Source organism: Vulpes lagopus, chromosome 18 (genome assembly GCF_018345385.1).
Source record: "Vulpes lagopus strain Blue_001 chromosome 18, ASM1834538v1, whole genome shotgun sequence".
Lineage (NCBI taxonomy): Eukaryota > Metazoa > Chordata > Mammalia > Carnivora > Canidae > Vulpes > Vulpes lagopus.
This window is the reverse complement of record NC_054841.1, coordinates 992,367-1,012,156: the sequence shown is the minus strand read 5'-3', so window position 1 is coordinate 1,012,156 and position 19,790 is coordinate 992,367. Positions and strand designations below refer to the sequence as shown.

At 55.7% G+C, this 19,790-nt stretch overlaps 1 protein-coding gene across 5 annotated transcripts in view; it reads right to left on the bottom strand.

Annotated features, from left to right (window-relative positions):
• Positions 1 to 786: 786 nt before the first annotated feature.
• DIDO1 (death inducer-obliterator 1) overlaps positions 787 to 19,790 on the bottom strand; it is a 48,486-nt gene continuing 29,482 nt past the window's right edge. For 4 of the 5 annotated variants that reach the window (XM_041733390.1, XM_041733391.1, XM_041733389.1 and 1 more), the window contains 10 exons: positions 17,696 to 18,149; positions 17,449 to 17,608; positions 16,360 to 16,476; positions 16,134 to 16,238; positions 15,785 to 15,920; positions 14,993 to 15,518; positions 14,437 to 14,590; positions 13,582 to 13,671; positions 12,538 to 12,733; positions 787 to 5,344 (listed from right to left, as the gene is read on the bottom strand). In XM_041733390.1, coding sequence (XP_041589324.1) covers positions 2,268 to 5,344; positions 12,538 to 12,733; positions 13,582 to 13,671; positions 14,437 to 14,590; positions 14,993 to 15,518; positions 15,785 to 15,920; positions 16,134 to 16,238; positions 16,360 to 16,476; positions 17,449 to 17,608; positions 17,696 to 18,149 — 5,015 coding nt within the window. In that variant the 3' untranslated portion in view covers positions 787 to 2,267. The other variant, XM_041733392.1, reaches the window with a different exon arrangement.

Genomic DNA, 19,790 nt, shown 5'->3' with positions numbered 1-19,790 from the left:
CCTGGTACGGGCCTGGTCTCCGGACGTGCTGGGGAAGCCCTGGGACAGTGGCCTTGGCGCCGTCTGTCCTGTGGGCGGGGTCTTGGAGCTGCAGGGCTTGGCTGCCAGCAGCTGGGTGCAGAGGCCCTCCCCGAGCTCGGGGCTGGCCCCTCCGGGCACCCCTAAACGGGCAGGCCTGTCCGCACGCTTGGACAACACATCCTTCGGAGGTGACAGTGGCCTGGGGAGGGGGCTGCCCCACACTGGGTCCCCCGTGGAACCCCCTTGATCGCTCTGTGTCTGGGGCCCTCCCTGGCTGGCTGCGCGCTCGGCGAGGACCCCAGTCTGTTGCTGCCGCCCCTCCACCCAGGATGGGACCCGTCCTGCCGGAGGGATGTCTTCCCCGCTTCTGCGCACCACGGAGTCAGGGATGCACATGCCGAGGAGGTGATGCCCTGGCACAGGGGTCACCAGGTGGAGGTCGCTTATGGGCAGCAGGGACTAGCTGCAGTTCACAGGCAGGGCCCCTGCCGCGCATGTAGGCACCCAAAGGGACCGCGGCGGCCGCCACCCGGCCCAGGCCCCCGCTCTGCTTAGCAGTGCTCCCCGAGCAGCCCGCCACCGCAGCACCGGGCACTGGCTGCGTCTAGCCACGCGGAGCAGAGCGGTCTGGGGGTCGTCAGCATAGAACATCTGCCGAGGGAGGGCGCAGGGGTGCAGGGGCGGGGGGGCACATCAGCCGCCAGGGCAGCCCGTCCAGCCCCAAAGTCCCAACAGGGAAAAGTGACGGCACACGAGGGACAGAAAACCTTCTGTAGACATTTATTCTACTTCAAGTAACAAAACCTATGGAGTTGCGTGTTTTAATGTACAGTGATATCATACTTTGCAATATAAAATACAATTTACAGAAATTTCTATCAAGTAAACCTAAAGAAACACACTTGATTTTTACATTTGTGTATTTAAATTAGAAAAATTTGTAATACATGTAAAAAACCCTTCACATCATAGATGTTGGAACTTGACACCACGTCAATGCAACTGAACCTACTGACACTTGGTCTGGAACCACTGAGTCACTGAGTTCTCTGTGTCTTTATCATTTGAACATTTGTGCTAGAAAGTGAAAAATCTGTAGTGATGTACAATGGAATAGACTCCAAAGAATGAATGAAATTCTCTAACTTTACACTTGCAAAAGTAAGTTTATGAAAATATAAAAAATTATCAAAGTGTATTTGTACAGTCAAATAAATTAGCAAGGTTTTCTCTATTTCCCGCTTCGGAAGTACTTGAAAATACGCGACAAGGAGCAGGACACTGTTTTGGTCAACAGCCTCCTGGCTTATTGTTCTCGAGCTAGAGCTACTGTCACCGTTTTCCATCTTAGACTTCACACAAATAACTGTTTCATTTTCAACGACAAACTTTAAAATGCATCACCGGACAGTGTAATAGTCTGGTGGAAAAGCTGGTGCTTTCCCTGGGCCACAGGACGGGCTGCTCGGATGGTCAAGTTTCACAAACAAAATGCTCCTAATTATTCAAATCAAAGTCACCCCCCACCCACCCCTGTTTTAAAGTACACTTAATTGGCTTCTTTTCTCACTCTCTTTAGGCTGGTAAAGGATACACCTTTTTCAATAAATTGCTATTTAAAAAACGCAACAGTTTCTACTCAGATGTTGCTTTTAATCCTATTTGAGGAAAAAAATGTAGAAGGTGATATACAAAAACAGAGCAAAACTAAGAAATGTTTTGTTTCCTGGTCGAAATTTGTAATTCAAATTTCTTTATGACAAAAGAAAAACGCATTTGCGAGCTCTGTCTTTCTCAGCCTCCCAGAGGAGCAGAAGGCCCCCTCCCCAGGCCTGCGTGCTCCCGCAGAGCCTGTGACAGCAGCTTTTAGAAACAGAGATACAGATGAGATGTCAGTAACGGTATGGCTCTAAGGTCCACTGAAATTCCCTTAAAATTTACTATAGTCAAGTTATTGGAAAAGATAACTTTATAATCTGAAAAAGCAATATGCTTCCATACACTTTCCCATTTCAGTAATTTTAAATGGAAATACTGAGTTCTTAGTTTTTTTTAAAAGCATCAGAATTGGAAAGATGTGAAATTTTATAAGAAACCACTATACACAAAATTACAGTAATTTTTGATGTGCAGAATATTCTATCCTGCATCTCAGTCCATAGCTCTTTGCAAACGGCGTACTCGCAGCTGTGGCGCCAGCTCCTCCGGAGGGGAGTGTGGCCCCCGGGGCTCGGGCAGCGCGGCTGCTAGGTCGCGGCGGGGGTCGCAGCGCGAGGGGCCTCGGCTTTGGGGTCGCGGGCGCCCTCCTTGCTTTTGCTGCGGTCCTTGCGCTCCCGGCCGTGCTCCCGGGTCCGGTCCCGGCCGCGCTCCCTGCTGCGAGACCGCTCCCGCTCCCGCCTGCGCTCCCGCTCGCGGTTCCTGCTGCGCTCCCGGCTCCGGCCCCACTCGGCCGCCCGCTCCGGCTCCCGCCCGCGGTCCCTGTCTGCGCCGCGCTCCCGGCTCCGGTCCCATTCGCGGCCGGGGTCCTTGTCGCGGTGCCGGCCCCGTTCGTGGCTCCTTTCCCAGTCCCGCTCCCGGCTCCAGCGCCGCCCTCGCTCCCGCCGGCGCTCCTCCAGGGCCCGGCCCGGCCGGCTCTCGGGCAGCGCGGCCTCGGGCTCATCCAGGGGCTTCTCTTTGGGGCCGGCTTCAAACCGCTCCCTCGGCCGCCCCTCGAAGGCCTGGCCCCGGTACTCGTGGCCCTTGCTCTCACGGAAATCGGCCTCGGGGCCCTGTGTGGGCGCCTCGTCCCAGCGCTCCGGCCTGTGCGGCGGTGGGTGGCCGGGCGGGTGGCTGGGCAGCTCCAGCAGCGGCCTGGGCGCCGGCTTCAGCCCCGGCGCCGGCGGGCCCTGGAAGTGGAAGCGGGGCGGCGTGGGCTCACTCTTCTCGGGAAAGGGCACAGATCCTCTCGGTCCGCCAAACGGAAGGGGTGCTGGCGCCCGGGGGTTGGCAAATCTCGGGGGTGAGCTTACCCTCTGCTCCTCGAACTGCTGAGGCTGCATCCCCCTGGGTCCTGGCATGAAATTTGGTGCTTGGCCCCTGGGTCCTTCAAACTGACTGGGATGCGGCCCCCTTGGGCCCACGAAGTGGCCGGGGGGGGGGCCTCTCTGACCACCAAACTGAGAAGGTGGGGGACCCCCTCGGGGCCCCTTAAACTGTGACAGCAGAGGCCTTCTCTGGCCTCCGAACTGGAAGGGCGCCGTGCCTCTACTTCCCATGAACTGGGCTTGTTCGGGTCCTTCAAGCTGAGGGGGAGGCCCGGCCAGGTCATCGTACAAGTTGTCCTGGAATTCCCTTTTCTCCCCGTGGGGGTCCTTTCGGTCTTCAAACTGGGGTGGTGCTGCTCCTCTGGGCCCCCCCATGTGGGAGGGGGAGGGACCCCTGCTGTCCCCGTAGGGGGGTGGCCCGTGTGGCCCTGAGAACAGGGAAGGGATGGGTCCCTTCTGGGCCCCGAACCTAGCCGGCGGAGGCCCTCGGGGCCCATCGCTATTAGAGACGATATTCTCTTCTGGAAACGGAGGGACTGGCCCCCTTGGTCCTTGGAAATTGGGGCCATGAAGCCCCGACGTGCCGAAAGTGCGCGGTGCTGGCTCACGCTGGGCCTGAGACGGGGGCGGAGGGCCCCCTCCTCTCTGTCCGGGGAACGTGGCGGCCCCCTCACCGGGTCTGCACTGTGGCTCTCCGTCAGGTTCAGCTGCCGGGTGGTCACTTTTTTCAGCAAAGTGAGCGTTTCTCGGATCCTCGTACTGGGACGAGCCAACCGATTTCTCCTGAGAGGTACACGTCGGACCTGAGAACGGAGACGCGAAGCTCTGCCCGTCGTTCTGCAGAGGGAAGCCGGGCTGGAAGGCGGCGCTGGGGGGCGTGGGCAGCAGCACCTTGCGGGCAGGCCTGGCCGTGCTGCCCGGGCCCGCCGAGGGAGCGCCGTCCGTGGGCGGCGGCGGCAGCGCGGGGCTCGAGGAGCGCTCGGAGCGCTCGGGCCTGGGGCCGTCGGGCTTGGCCGTTGGGGCGGCCTCCGCTCCCTCGTCCCGGGCTGCGGGTGGCCTTGCGCTGGCCTCGCTCTCGCAGTGCTCCGCCAGCCGCCGGGCCTGCCGGGGGTCCCGACTCTGCCGCGGGTCGCAGCCGGGGCCCGCTGCGGGAGGGGCGCCGGGGAGCGCAGCGGGGCGGCCCGCGGTCTGCTGCTCGGGCGGCGGGAACAGCTCGGCCTGGGGCAGGGAGGCCTTCGGGGGCGGCGACATGAGCGCCTCGGCCACAGAGAAGTGCGCCATGGAGGCCCCGACGGCCGCCCTCTGCTGCCGCAGCGCCGCCTCCTGCTCCTCCACCTGCCGCTTCTGCTCCTCAATCTGCTTGTTGAGCTCCTCGATCATCTTCTGCTGCTCCACCAGGGAGGGGGCGGCGGGCTCCCCGGGCCGCTCCGCGGAGCCGCCCTTCCCGTCCGCACACATTCTGTTGGGCAGGTCGTCGATGGCCACTTTGGCTTCCTCTAAAATGGTCTCATCCTCGGGGTCATAAGCCACCTCCTCCCGCTCGGCGGCGTCGGGGGCCTTCTCGGCTTCGGGGCGCCTCCCGCGCTCCAGCTGAGTGTCGAAGGCTCTCTCAGGACCGTACTCTTCTTCGGGGTCGTACGGTCTGTCGTCTTCCTCGTCCTCCAAAGCTCTGTCTTTTGAGAACTGACCAAACTGCTGGACAATTGGATCGAGCAGAGGCGCTGCGGGCAGCCCGCCATCGGCCTTGGCCTTGGCCTCCGGGTGGGAGGCCGGGACAGTCTCCATGGGCTCCCTGGCAGGGGGGTCAAATGACTTCTTCTTCCCGAAGAGCGTCTGCAGGATGTGCTCCAGGGGGGAGGCTGTTTTCGAGGTGGAGGAATTGGCGGAGGGGGCAGCCGCTGGGGCAGGTGCGGCCGTGGCCACGGGCGGGGGCGGGGGTGGGGGCGGGACGGTGCCCGCGGCGGCTCCCGGTTTGAGTGAGGACAGGATCTTCAACACTGACGATGAGGACGACGCGGGCGCACTGGGTGGCTCCGGCAGCGGAGGTGGCGGTGGGGGAGACCCCGGGGGGGTGGTGCTGACAGTCGTGTCCCCGGAGCCCACCTGGGACTTGGGGGGCTTCCTCTCGGACTGCGGGGCCGCAGGCACTTTGGGGTAGGCCGAAACCTCCATTTCTTCCTGGGTCTGAAGTCGGCTCCGCTTCTCCTCTACCTTATCTAATTCTCCGGCATTGGAGGGACGTTTTATTCTCTGACAGATCACTAACCCCAGGATTATGTTGGGACGTGGTGACTCAAGACCTGAAAAACAAAATATGTGTGCACATTTAAAAATCTAACTTCAGTCTGTTTTTCAGACGCAAACCCTGTTGAGGGCGGGTGTGGGCGCGGGTGGACAGGGAGACGGACGAAACTCAGGGGCAAAGTAAAACGAAGTGTGTGAAGCTGACTGCGAAGGCCCGCGGACGCACCCACCCGCGCCGGCCCCGCGTCCCGACCACGGCCCTGACCACGGCCCGGCACCCAGCTCCGGTGCCAGAGGGCAGCCGTACGCAGCGAAGGCCGCTATGCCAACGTCCGCACCAGGAGGGTTTTTCAGCCGCATCTTAGCTCTGTTCTGATTCGCCTCTTGCTGCACAGCCCTCTGTCCTTAACTTAGGAGCTGCAGTCCATAAATTCAGCTAGAGGTCACTCAGGGGGCAGGTGTACAACGTGGTTGTGATGCTCACCTCCACACACGCCCTTAGCTAAGTTCGCTAGCGGCCAGTGTCCAGGTTACAGTGAATGAAGGGCTGTGCTGACTGAAATGGCTAAAATAGGTGTTCTTTTGGGTTTAGGAGGACATTTAGTTAATTAACATTAACTTAACCAGAGCTAAGTGATGCTCATAGTCTTTGTAAACAGGACACGGTGCTGAAATACAAGTGCCAGGGGCTCAGAAAACTGGCAGCGGACAACACGTGTGGGTTCTGGGCACAGGGTAGTTCTTAAAGAGAGCAATTTCTTAAACAAAAAAAGATCATTCCATTCTAAATCATATATTTTAGCAGGCATGTTAATATTTCAGTATCAACTGTCCACCTCACGCTCATAATAAATCAAATTATCAAAAAAGAAACAAACAAAAAAAAAACCCCAAGTCACAGAACAATAATTTTAGGGAGAAATGATACACAAACAAAAAATCATGGCAGTAGTTTAAGATAAAGTCAAATTGTACAGATTCGACTGATCAGTAGCACGTAGATATTTATGCTGAATGTATATACATCCCTTACTTACTGAAAATCAGTACAATTTTCTCCAGTCTTTCTGGTTATAAAGATGATCACAAGTCACTTCAAATACTGTTTTTGGACACCATTACATAATTCTAAAATGTCTGTTCATCTCCCCAAATTCCAAGAGAGGGGTTGACAGGCGAGCACAAGAGGGTGGTAGATGGCCCATCCGGCCCCAAGAAGGAAAATCGGGTGTGCCACAGTGAGCTGGGGAGACTGCGTCTCTGGGCACAGCACAGCGCTACCCTCCCTCCCAACCGCGTGGAAAGGCCTCCTGCGTCCTAGGCTCCTGTGCCAGAGCAGAGATGTCCACTGAAGACATCCACTCCTAACACACCAGGACCTCACCACCACCTTCGTCAGAGACACGGCTTCCAGAATGTTCTCTCCCTGCTCCCCCCCCCCCCCCCCAGCAGTGTATCCAGGAGAGGAGGAGGCTGGCAGAGGAGGGAGTGGGGACTGGAAGGTCAGACAACCCACACCGGGCGTCACATCCAAACGTTCCTGCTCAGCAGACCTGGAGGGTAATCCATCAAGTTCGTTTCCTAAGTAACACAACTCGAGGATATTTTAACTTAGAATGGCACCTCTCCCACTGTAACAGCGATTTATCCGATTTATCCGACATTCAACTGCTTGCTCCATCCAGTTTGGGGAGGATCCGCTGCTGCAGCGGCTCTCATGGCCACTCCAGACCAGGCGCCTGCTGCCTGCACTCCACAGGGGGCCCCACGGAGCCGCTAGCCTGGCTCTCCCTGAAGAACCTGACATCTGAGCCAAAGTGAAGGAATGTGCTCAGCCACGTGGGTGGGCGGGCATGAGCGAGGGCTGGGGAGCCCTGGGAGGGGAAGTCACCACGACTGTCCTCCACCTACTCAACGCAGAGGGCCGTGGCTTAGGGTCAAGTCTCAGGTCGGCAAGCGCGGCGGGGAAGTCCCTGTGCTGACGCCAGGGAGACCCGGTCTCAGCTTCTGGCAAAGTGTGCCCTTGCAACTCCAACTCCCCGAGGGTTCACCGCGCTGACCCTAACCTTGGTGGCCACGCTCTGCAGAGTCCAACCTTTCTGCCCTATTCATCACAGGCAAGATGGTGCTTAAATGACTCAGGATTTACGGCTGTTTTGGCTGTTTGGAGAACGGGAGCTCTCTGGACACTGGCAGCAACTCCCAACCACCTCATCTGCACAGACCTGTGATTGGAACCAAGCTCCAGACCTGCATCCGTGGGACTTTTTAATTTTGCCAAGACTTTAAACTGGGTGGTCACAAAAACCCATCCGTCTGCCTGTGTGTTCGTGATATGGTTTGTGAATATCTGACGTGCAACTGGCCCCTCAGCAGTAGTGCACGCCCGCAGAACAGCAGAACTCGCTCATCTGCCTTGGGCTTTAGGATCCAGCTTCACTGAGGGGAGGGGGTACCCCGGGTTCAACCATGGCCTATGTGGCCACAGGGCAGGTGGCAGGCAGGGGACGGTGGGCAGGACCAAACAGGTGCCCACATCTGGGGAGACTCCAGGCCAGGGCCACGTGTGGGCCTGCCCGCTGCCAGCGCTCCCCTGGAGAGAGGGTGCTCGAGGGTAGAGCAGCGGCGGCTGCGGAGATGGGGGGCTCCAGCCCAGGGCACAGGGCTGCTTCTCTGCTTTGGCCAAGTTCCTCCCTTTGTCCATTGTTAGAAGCAGAGATGCTTCCTACCCACCACCGTTGAGGACTGCTGTTAGCTTTCTAATTCGTAGAGAGAACACGCAGGGGGGTGGGTGGGAGGCTACCCCGGGAGCTGCCGCTAGAAGTACCTGCCTCCACTTCCAGGAGCGATCACTGGGAACAGGGGTGTCGGCACCCACCCCGTCCGGAATGCCGGAGCACACGAGTCTTCGGGGCGTGCCGCATGGGTCAAGGCAGCCTGTTCAGCTGTAGGTGGGCATCCCTGAATTTCCTCGGGGGATGGGTGTCTAGCTCTAGGCTCCATGGCTAGAGTCAGACCCGTGCAGAGAAAGTGGACAAACCCAGGGACCCGGGACATCTGCAGAGTCGTGTGCCAACTGACCTCCTGACACAAGATACAGAACTAGGATCTGTATCCCGGCGTGTTAGCCACGGGGGTGCCAGGGAGGGTGAAGGCTGGCAGGCGAGGCCCTGGGCCGCCCCCAGCACCTCAGGCCTCACAGCAGGCCAACTCAGTTTTAAACCATCTGAAAGCTGACCCCTTAACCCCAAAACTACCAGAATATGCATTTACCTCTAAATCTATCTGGCACTCTATTCATTTTTTAAAATGAAAACTCTCCTATGGTCTGAATCCATCAAAACAAAATTTTCACTCCTGCCAAACAAACTGTGCGGGAGTTCGCAGGCCAGAGTTCTGAGGGAGGACGTGCCTAGGAGGGGGCGTGGCAAATACAGGGGAGACACTATACCGCCCACCCTCCTCCTCCACCACACACGCACACTCACTCGCACACACCTCTCCCTAAGACCCGTACACAGCCACCGGGCTTGGCGCACGTTGCGGGTAAAAGGAGAGGGTGGTCGGTCTTCGTCCGGGCGCCCCCAGAGCAGCACCGGGCCGCACTCCCACAGGGGGCTTGTGTTCTTATAAAAAGGAAAGGTAGAGGCTTTCGTCCTCCATCACAGGACCTGAGACAGGTACCAAGAGCTACCAAATGGTTCAAATTCAAACAAACAGTGACCGGTTTCCATGAAATATTTTTATTGATTTCGAAGGAGAAAGAGCGGTACATGGAATTCAATACCGTGCTTGACTTTGAGGACAGTGTGTGCACAGCCACTGATTCACTCACACACACGCAGGAAAACGGAGGAGCGCTTACCTGACAGTACTGCACCTCACAGAAGTTTCCAGCTAGTTTAGAAAACAGAAGGGAGTACAGAGACGGCACCGCGGGATTTACAGGTTCCAGGAAAACCGCCCTCTGCACTCAGCACCGGGGAGACGGTGCCCCCAGGTGCCCCCGCACTGTGCACCTCCTGGAAGCCCGGCGCCACTTAACGGGCACTTCCGGCGAGAGCCTGCACCCCACCGAGTCACTTGGGAGTGACAGGGAGCCCCGGCCTGGGTCCGTGCCTGTCAGGGTCACAGGGGACTATACGAGATGAACGTCCAATGTCAGCTCAGCTTGAGGCCGCTTCCACTAACGCCCCGAGTGGGAAAGACAGTCAGCTGGGCCTGAGACTCGGGCTTCCAGGTGTCTGCTGGAACTGTGCTGTCAGGTCATTGAGAATCACACTATAGGACGCGAGACAACCTGGCATTTCTAATGGACAAATGCTACAGATGTGCACAAACACGTCCTCAGAGAAGCTGAGCGTGCTGAGTGTGTTCTGACAAGCTGTGTGGACCCGTGGCGTGCGGGCCGAGGAGGGGCCGTGTGTGGACACACGCTCCCTGTGGGTGGTCAGGAGTGCGATGCTGGGAAAATACGCAGCACTGGCCAAGGGGCAGGTGTACACAGAGTCCCGGGTCAGGACACAGCTTAGGCACCTTCTGTGTCCTGCTTCTCAAGTGTGACTGGCAAGAGTTTGGGGAGAATCCCATGGTGACAACATCCGGGCCCCCGAGTCCAGGGCGTGAGGGCACCTGTAGCTTTTCTATGGGTATGAAATGACTTTCCACGAACCAGCTTCAGGTAGAGCCGGTCACACTCTTCCACAACACCCTCCGGACCCCCCGCCTCACCTCCTCTTCACACTCTCCTCCTGCTTACATAGCGGGTCCCTCCCAGAGCCCCGTGTCCACCGAGGCCTGGGTTTTGCACTACGCAGACTGAGCACAACAGGCATGGCCAGCTGCAGACCCTGGCACAACCAATTACTGGGTGTGTGACCTCAGGCAAGTGACAACGGGGCAGTGCAGGTCACTCCCTGGGAGAATGGGACGGATACTCCCGGCAGCGGGGCTGCGGTGGGAGTCAAGGGTGCCCCCTGTCAGGCTGTGGACGGCCGTACTCCGGATGGCACATGCTCAAGTCCGCTGGCTGTTCTGCGGAGGGATGCCCTGCCACCCTCTGACCAGGCCGGTGCTTTCAAGGGACGCCACGCAGAGACGAACCCTGGGAGGACAGGGACCTCTGAGATGGGAGAGTGTCCCCATGCCCAGGCTTCCAGATGTGTGCACACACGACACACACACGCAACCAGGACATGCATCCAGCCTTCCAACCACCCGCTCACACACGACACACAGGAAACCAGGACACACGAACATCTGGGTCTAGAGGGTGCCACGCTATGGATACGTGAAGCAGGCCAGAGAGATCACCTGGCCAGGGCTTGAGGCTGCTTAGCGGGGAGATGTAGAGAATGTACACAGATATTGATGGCAATAACGATTATCAGGGGAATAAAAGAATATATGCTAAAGAGAGTCAGATGGAGAAGCCCCTTATATTTAAAAAAAAAAAAAAATATTTTAAAACTGTAGGATCAGTTTCACGGATCACTACGTTTCCAAAACCCTTCCTCTTCCTGTCCCATATTTACTGTGGATGGAAGTCTATGGGTCGTTCGGGTGCCCCTTCAGGTGGGGTCGGAGCTTCAGGGGTGCAGCTGGCCGATCACCGAGCGGGTCTCAGTGGTCAGCGCCCATCGCGCTTAGCCGATCAGGCAAGTACCCCCCACCCCACTGCCCTCCGTGTCCCTGTGTCACCTCAGAAGCGTCCTGTGCGACCCCTTCCTCTCTACCAGCTGAGCTGCCCCCACCGCGGCCCCTGCCTACGCACCAAGCCCAGCTCCTCGCAGCCTTGCCCAGGTGGGGTCTCCACACAGGCCTCCGGCCTACTCCCCTGACAGCTAAGTCTCTGAGAAGCTCACCCCCTGGACCTTGCAGCTGGGGCAGCGGGAGGAGCTTTAGCCTGGCTTAAGGCAAGCGGCGAATCCCACCTGCAGCTCCGTGAAGGCCTACGTCTGTGTTACCAGGGAACCCTACACTCAAGCTTAGGCTACATCCTCCACTCGAGCTTCTATACTGGTGACTGACCGGAGGCTCTTCATGGGGCCTGAGAGGCCAGCTTCTTCGTCTTCACCCTCAGGAACTCGGGACAGTCATCCAGGGAGCGGGCCAGCACGCTTCATGTAGCTGCTCGCCTTCCAAGAACCTCCAGCAAGGTTCTTTCTGCCACCCACGGGGGGTGGCATCTCTTCACCCCAAGGGTACGGAGAGGTCCCCTCAAGTTCTTGGCTTTTAAAATATATTTGGCAATAAGGTAACTTACTGTAGTGTGCCAGCAGGTATCTCCCCCTCACAATTACAGACACCAAGCCGTACCACCGTGGGCCTCAGGTGCTAGGAGCACGCTCGTCAGGACCCAGGACATGCGTGTGGGTGCTGTGCTCTGGCCGGAGCAGCCCTGCTGGGCCCAGCTAGGGTTTAGGTGTGGTTGCGTACAGCACGTGGCTGTGGGAGGAGCACTTGCCGGGACTGGTGACAGGGCCAAGGACAGGTGTAGGTAGCACCAGCAATGGCCCGGCATTCAGCCACTGCTCAAGAGCGTTCACTGTGTGTCAGACATGGCATGTTTCGGGTTTATCCATCCTCTGGGGAGTTCATGGCAAAGGTGACACTTCAACATGAGCATCCTCTGCCAAGTGTGTAACTCAGTCATGTGGACTTCTTCTCAGGGGTTAACAAGAGTTGGACCCTCACAACCACGTCCCCTTGGAATCACTCTCAACCCTGGACAAGTCTGAGCTGTTTAAGACTAATTTGTTAAGTTCTCCTCTAACAGTACCACTTTCTAAGGAATGAGCAAACCCAGAATAGCTTTCCTCAATCTCCTAGGAAGGAGCGGAGCCCCCCTGGCATTTCCTCACCCCTGAGCTGTGTGGTAAGTAAGCACAGGCATCCCTGCAAGCCCACCTTGAGGATTACCTTCCTCTCTGGCTCTTCTCTGGCCTCCAGTGACCTGAGGCCACGAGAGGCTGGCTGCATGCTGTGGGTTTTCCCCTCTTCACAGCACTTTTCTAAGACAATTCATGCCAAGAGAAAGGGTATGCACCTGGTGCCACCTGGTGCCCCAGAAGCCGAGGTCTGCAGCTCACTCGGCTCCATGTGCACTCCCTTCTTTCTGCTGCTAGAAGGCCATGGTCTGGGGGAGGTAGCAGATCTGTCTGACAAGCTCAGCAGGACGTGGGGTTGGCAGGAAAGGGACATGTGAGGTCAGGTGTGTCTAGTCACCACTCAGAAAGTTGGCGCTTACCTGGTCCCTCAAAGGGCAAGAGTTTGGATGGAATGGGGTCCTTAGCACTCAGTGGGATGAGGTACAGGTCCTTGACGTGCCTGCTGTTATTAGCTACAACGCCAAAGCGGCCGCGGCTGCTAAAATAGGAGTAGAGAGAAATATAGGCCACCTCCTCTTCCTCAGTCGCAGGGTGGAAGCGGATCAGACACAGCTCCTGCAGCACAAACAGAGGACGAGAGAGCGTTGGCCTGGGCTGGTCGGAGAAGGCGCCTGTGCTTCTAAACCTCAAAGATCATCTGAAATGAGCCGAGTGCTTCTCTGGCCTGGTCCCCACAGTCCTGCCGCCCAGCACATCAGGATGATGCAGGTGGGGGGAAGCAGGAGCTCCAGTATCCGGCTGCTGGACTCAAACCAGTTTCAGCAGGAATCTCCTAAAGACCACCTGTGCTTCTAGCCCACGGTCTCCAAAGCAGCCCCACTTGTAGTGTCCTCGGACCGATACATCATCCACTGCAATGCAGGTTTAGGGCAGCGTGGGCGTGCACTGTGGGGACGGTGGTCCCAATCACCTGGCTGCACGATCTACACCAGAGCCAATGCGGCTCCATCATGGGAAGGCTCCATGAGACCAGAGGGTCTGAGCCCCGTGTGGGCTTGAGGAAAACCGCAGCCCTCCCCACGCATACACACCCAGCTGTGGCCGCAGCTCAGGGGCTCAGAGCCCCCAGGTCCACCCAGGGCCCAGGCCTCCTGGAAGCCAGTCCCCTTCCGGCACCTGTGGGTTCCCTCAGTCACAGAAATAATGAGGAGACATTCTGTTTCTCACTAACCTTGAACTGTACACACATTAACATAATCATAATAAAACTGCCATCACCGTGTTACCCAAACACACAGTTATCCTGCCATAAATGTAATTTTAAACATTTACCCAGTACTACTTAACTAGCTTATAGGCTGAAGTTTCAAGTACTAACCCATCAAGGTGAAAAGTGAAAGGAAGAGTTGCATTTACACAAACTCCTTCCTCCACAGGCGCAGAGATTAGACTATGGCAGGTACCTTAGACACAGAAGATTTGAGTTTGCCGACATAATCCCAAACTGTTCTGGGTGCGATCCTTCCACCAATGTGAATCGTGTCCGGCAGGTCCTAAACAAAACGTACTTTGAGTAAACAACCAGTACAGCCGCAGCACTTTAGACTGACGTAGTAACTTCAAGGCACCAAACTACCCGAGAGTCAAGAAGAGCACAACTCTTCCACAGAACATGGTTAACACCAGCAGTAAATGTTGCTCGGTTAGCATCCAGGATTAGGAGTTACCAAGCATGAGCGTGACATGATGGCCTTCTGCCAAACTGAGAACATTTCTAGGTTATGTGTCACGAACACGTACGTACAGTAAGGACTGAGACATGATCCAGAAGTGACTTACTTCTGCTCGCTAAGGTTGTAAATATTAGTGCTATTCACACTGACTTTGGAAAAGCAAAGAGCTGCTGCATGTCCACATGTGCTGCCACGCCTCCAGCTGGGAGTGGCTCACACACTGGCTCAACAACCTTGCTGGACAGAGGGAGGAGGAAAACCATCTCGCTTTTTCATAAACGTTGGGACACCCAACTTATCATTCAACTTTCCACCAGTGTCCAAACTGCTTAACCTGATGGTTTATGAGAGCAGGCTCCACTGGATCCTATGCATGCTGACCCTCTGCTGGAAGACTGCCATACATGTGACCCCAGCATCAGGTCGGAACAGCTAAGGAAGACACATGTGCACACAAGTGCACACACACTCGCTCTCACTCTCGGTTCTAACCTCACTGAGATAGTCATAGCAGGAAGACACATGTGCACACAAGTGCACACACACACACACACACACACACACGCTCTCACTCTCAGTTCTAACCTCACTGAGATAGTCACAGCACCCAGAGACGGGATACGCCTTAGTGACAAATTTCGCTACACTCTGCATGTTAATAAATCCTTTCCAAATGGTGCTGAGTCGAGACAAAAAGAGGGTTGTATCTCCTTCTGGAGGGGACCTTGACTCGGAGAGGCTGTAAAACAAAACCAGAGAAAATTAATTTTTCTCTCTGCTCAATTTCCAAAGTATGAAGATTTTATGGAATTATAAAGGCAGAGTAAATTCCTGCAAATTTTAGTAGCTTCTTCAAATTAGCTACTTTAACCATGATGCTATAGACATCCTGGTCCAGAAAAAATTAACTGAATAGGCAACAAACCCGAATGACTGTAAGGCCACATTTCAGTTTTCAAGATCTGTAGATTTAAAATAACCATGCTAAAGCCAGGCTTCTCACACCTACGCAAATTATCAGAGCAAAGTTGTATTCTTGGTGGATCTGAGCTGAACTTAGGGGATCTCCCCCCTTTGTTACTCCTGTTAACCCGCAGGAAATGAAGTCACGGCTTGTTCACACTACACATGCAGAACGCACCTGATGCGTGGTGGTGGTGGCACAGGCAGGAGGTATCTGGGCTCAGGGGATGAGGACGGCTTAGCTAGTATGGACTTGGGCACCGTCACCGAGGTCACTGCAGGTTTCAGGACATCTTGTCGGGGTTCCACTGTGTGAGCACCATCTTGGCGGGCTGCCGCAGGGGCCGTGACTGTGCACGACCCACTTGACGCAGTCCTGGGGTCTCGGCCAGATACCGTAACCGTGGTGAGCACTGTGCCCCCAGAGGTGGCTGGGCCGGAGGGGCCTTCCAGGGTGGAGGGTTCTGGGTGGCTGTCTCCTGGTGGCACTGGGAAATACTTTCTCTCCAAGTGCGCATGAGAAGCACTTTCCAGGTCTGGCTCAGAGGCATTTTCAGGCAGAGTTTCTGATATCATTTCATCAGCGGAGCTAAGAACTGGCTCAGAGGGAGAGGCCTCATACTTGGATTTTGGCTCTTCCTTCTTAGAAGCCGACAGCTTTTGTTTTTTTGGAGCCGGCTCATCTTCTGACGATGGAACCTGACCTGAAGAACATGACGAAAGCCTTCCTGAGAAATCCCACATATTCAAGAGCACAGCTTGCCCCCAAATAGATAATTTCTTGTAATAATAATAATAAAAGCACATTCTAAAGATAGAGTTTAACTCCATTAATTTCAGAAAACCACTCTGGTCTTTCAATTCGCTAGGCTTGGGTTCAGTACAATTGTCACTAGGAGGATCAGTCATTTCAACAAAAGGAAGCTAAGCCTCAGCTCCAAAGTTTCAAGCCCCCAATTACAAATCTCACCTGTACAAATTTTACAGTTCAGATCAAAAAGATGTGCCCGGTGCTGACTCGTGGTGTCTTTCAACATGCTGCTGAAGACGTCGAGGAGGGGCGCGGTGCTCTTCTCCGGGACGGCTCGCACCGACTCCTGCTGTTCCTGCAAGGTGAAGAGGGAAGGGCTGAGCAGGTCACACCTCCCTCCATCTGTGTAGTAACAGCACAGCAGCAGCTCTGCTAGGAAGAGCCGCTGCACACCGTGCTTGCTTGTTAGCAGCTCAGGGTCTGGCCCAACAACTCAGAGACCTAAGCCCCCTGGCAACAGATTACTTTTACTCAATTCCTGTTCTCTCTGGAAATCCCTAAGGCTTACATCTGAGTCAGACACAGGTGGAGAATCCTCCATGTCAGGCACGGGTTCCTGCTTAGTGGTGGTCTTTTTATTTTCACTGTGCAGCTTATTTCTAGACTCCATCACCTGAGATGAAAAGAACAGAGAGCCTTAAACCTTCTCAGTCAGACGGCTTCACTCCTGCCTCACCCCTGGAGACCCAGAAGGGCCCAGTGGCCAGTGCCCCCGCCCCTCCCTTGGCACTCACAGGCTTTGTCGGCCGCTCCCTCCACGTGGACAGCTCTTTAGACACCAGTTCTTCTGGCTTCATTCTCACAAGCTTTGCCAAAGAGATTTCCTCACGCAGAACACGATGGAAGAGCCCCTAAAAATAAACAGCTTTCATTCACTTTTTCAAAAACATTTCAGCATCTAAGATGCTAGATGGAATAGGAAGGAAACAGCAGCATGAGAAGCCTCTGCCAGAGGCCCTGAGGCCCAGGACAAGGCTCGGCAGGGGCCTGATCTCACCCGTATCCCCTCCCGCCCACGGGGGGGTGGGTAAAGGCCAGGCCACCCCCGCTGCAGAGCCAGTGGGTCCGGACAACACTGGCATGAGGGTCAGTAGTTGCCCTCATAGGCCATGCTGTGCCAACTCTGCTAAAAAGACCTCAGAGGAAAAAGCAGAGAGCTAGGAATAAAGGTAGGAAGAAATCACTTCGGCCACAAGACTGCTGCAGTGAGACAGGAAGTCAGGGTGTAGGACTCTGCTTCTAAGCATGTCTAAGGGTTCAAAAGGCAAATGGAGAGAAGGCCTGAAAGGCCTGAAGATGGTGCGCCCTAGAAGTGAGGAGGTGGGGGAACCACACCAGGCCAAGTGGCTGATGCTTTCCCAGCTAACTCCCATTTCAACCCCACTGGAAGAGCACTGCCCGACAGCTGCTAGGATTCAGGGTCCCCTCCCCATGCAAGCACAGCACCTGCCCAAATGGGGAGCACTACACGGCGACATGTTCAAGACCACTTATGGTTGCTCTAGGGAAGCCCGAATCGGCAGGCTCAAATGATGGGGATCCATAACAAGGCAGAAAAGGTTGTCTGAAGCTCAAATATGGAGCTAGCCATAAACTAAGATTAAGAATTGGAACATTACTCTGGAGCTGCTGTGAGGAACGAAACTGCACAGCCACGTTTAGAAGAGCTGCAGCTGGTGAGACCAGGCCGGACTTGAGAGCGCCCAGGGAAGTGGGGCAGCGGCCCTCGCACTGCAAGGACATGAGCGTCCAGATGACCGCGGTGAGGCATGGCCGGAGACCCTGAGAGCTGGCGCACCCTGCTCTGGACCACCTGCACACACCTGGTTTTTGGGGTCCTTGAGGTTGAACATGATGCTGCGGTATTTGCTCTTGTAGCGGTTGTCCGTGACTTGGAAGAGGTTAAACATCTCCTTCTCAATGTGGAGGGCGATTTTGCCTACTTCACTTTCCGTCATGATCAAGTCGTCACTGTCATTGACTCTAGAAGGAACAAGAATGGACTGCGTGAACTGCTGCAGCCACAGTCTACTCAACCACTTTCACAATAAGAAATCAAGAATAGCCCACCTTTTCCACAAAATCTCCTTCAAGGAGCGTCTTATATTTTGCCGAATTTGAGAATTTGGCTGTGACAGGGTGGGGTTCGAGGACCCCAGGCGTCCCGGGGCTGGAGAAGCCAAGGACACAGAGGCGGTTGCAGGCTTCCTGACGGCCCCCACCAACGAGGCTGAGCTGGGTAGCTTTTTGGAAGCAGCCCCAGGTGCCAGCCCTGCCTGCTTGGCAGCAGGTGTGCCTGCCGAGGGGGTGGCCGAGAGCCAGGGCCGCTTGGGTCCAGGGCCCTTGAAGCCCGAGGGTGACTTTTTGATGGCCACTTTGGCTGCTGCTGCGTTTGCAAAGGGCGGAGACTTCTTTGGAAGGAGATTTCTGGGCGAAGGTTGTCTGCCACTTGCCGATGGGCCTGCAGGAGGCATTTTCTTGGGTGCTGTGGTCCTCTCTTCTGCCCGCCTATCCTCCTTTGTGGCTGCAAAGGAGATGCACACATGCTTAGTGAGGCTGGGGGCAGTTGCATGGTTGCGTGACTGTGGGACAGCAACTTAAAATAACTATCAAATCCAGGAAAGAAGTGTGACAATTAAGGGCTGCCAGCCATACAGATGAGCACGAGCACGTATTGTTTCAGAAAAATATGCTTTGCTGTACTTTGTTACATTAAGCCTTTTATTTTAAGTAACAAACCCAAGTTGCCACAGGCTTAATTTCAATCATTGGCGAAAGTTGAAAACTGAAAGGCAAATTGTGCATTAACAAAAAGACTGAAGTAGAAAAGCACTTTCATGAAGAGGCCAAGTGTAATTTTTTGTAAACACAAATTTAGAAAATCCCAGGACAGGTCAGACAGACATTCTCTTCCAATGGACATTCCACTCTCGGGGCTTTGGGAGGGTGGCCCACGGGCCTGCAGCTGCATGCAGGTGCTCACCATGGCCTGGACCAAAGTCGAGTGGAAATGACCACGCTGGTACAAGAGGGAAAGTGGCTGTGTGACAATGTCCCCACAGGCAGCCCTCTGCTTGTACCCATTACTGGGGAAGAGAATAAATGAGCACTTTTGGTCTAACCAAGGATGCAGTCAAAACTGCTCAACTTGCACAAGACTCTATGATGTCGGTACTTTCTCTTCACAAAGAGAGAATATAAAGGACTGATTATAACAGTACTGTATTGGACCATGAGAATCAAGGTCTCAGTGAGCAAGGAAGAGGGTTCTGGGCCAGTGCTGTGGCCCCTCGGTCCCACGGCCAGCTGGCCCTCCAAGGACAGAGCTGGCCGGTCAGGGAGTGGTGACCCCAGCAAGGCCACAGAGGTGCTGCACACAGCGCACGATGATGGGTCAGGAGGAGCCAAACGGTCACAACAGTGGGCCTGGAAAGCGAGCCAGGGCAGCACACTGGGATGCCACCTAGGGCGGTAGTCAAGCCACCGAAGGACCCTCGGATGCACTGTCTCCCCAGGTCCGGGGTCCTCTCGAACCTCGCAGTCAGCCTTCCACAAGTGCTCCAGCACCTTTCGGTTTAACCCAGGGATTAAAAACCATCCACTCGGCAGTCAGTGTTCTAACGAACAAGGGTGAAGTCTCAATCTGAAGGATTGCCCACAGAGAGGCCTGACCAGGGGATGGCACTCCCAAGACCGCTGTGGGTGCCTGGCTGCCTTTGTGGAGGGCCAGGGCAACTGCTCCCACAGACCCCCTTCCTCCAGCAGCCGGGAAAGCCCTGGCATCTCAAGGTTTTCCCACGTTTTAAGATAAACAAGGCTTGACCATTTTATGAAGCTTGTAACAACAGCATTACTGCAAGGACCCAAATTAGGGCAGGGCTTAACCTGCTTCACTACCAGGCAGGAGTTCCGCCCTTCAATCCTGTATGGTCACCTCACGCAGCTCTCCAGCCTCACGCCTCCTGCCTGCCCCTGCCCGGGGTGGCCTGTCCACCAGAGCCCGGCGCTTGCTGGTAGCCTCAGGCCTAAGCCGCCTGGCCACCTCCCCTGCCCACTGTCCCGGGGCAGATGGCTCATGCCACATCCACCCTGCTGTGCCCTGGGGAACTGGATTTCATTTAAAGGAAGCACACTCCACACAGCGAGAATGCCTCCTGAAGCGAGA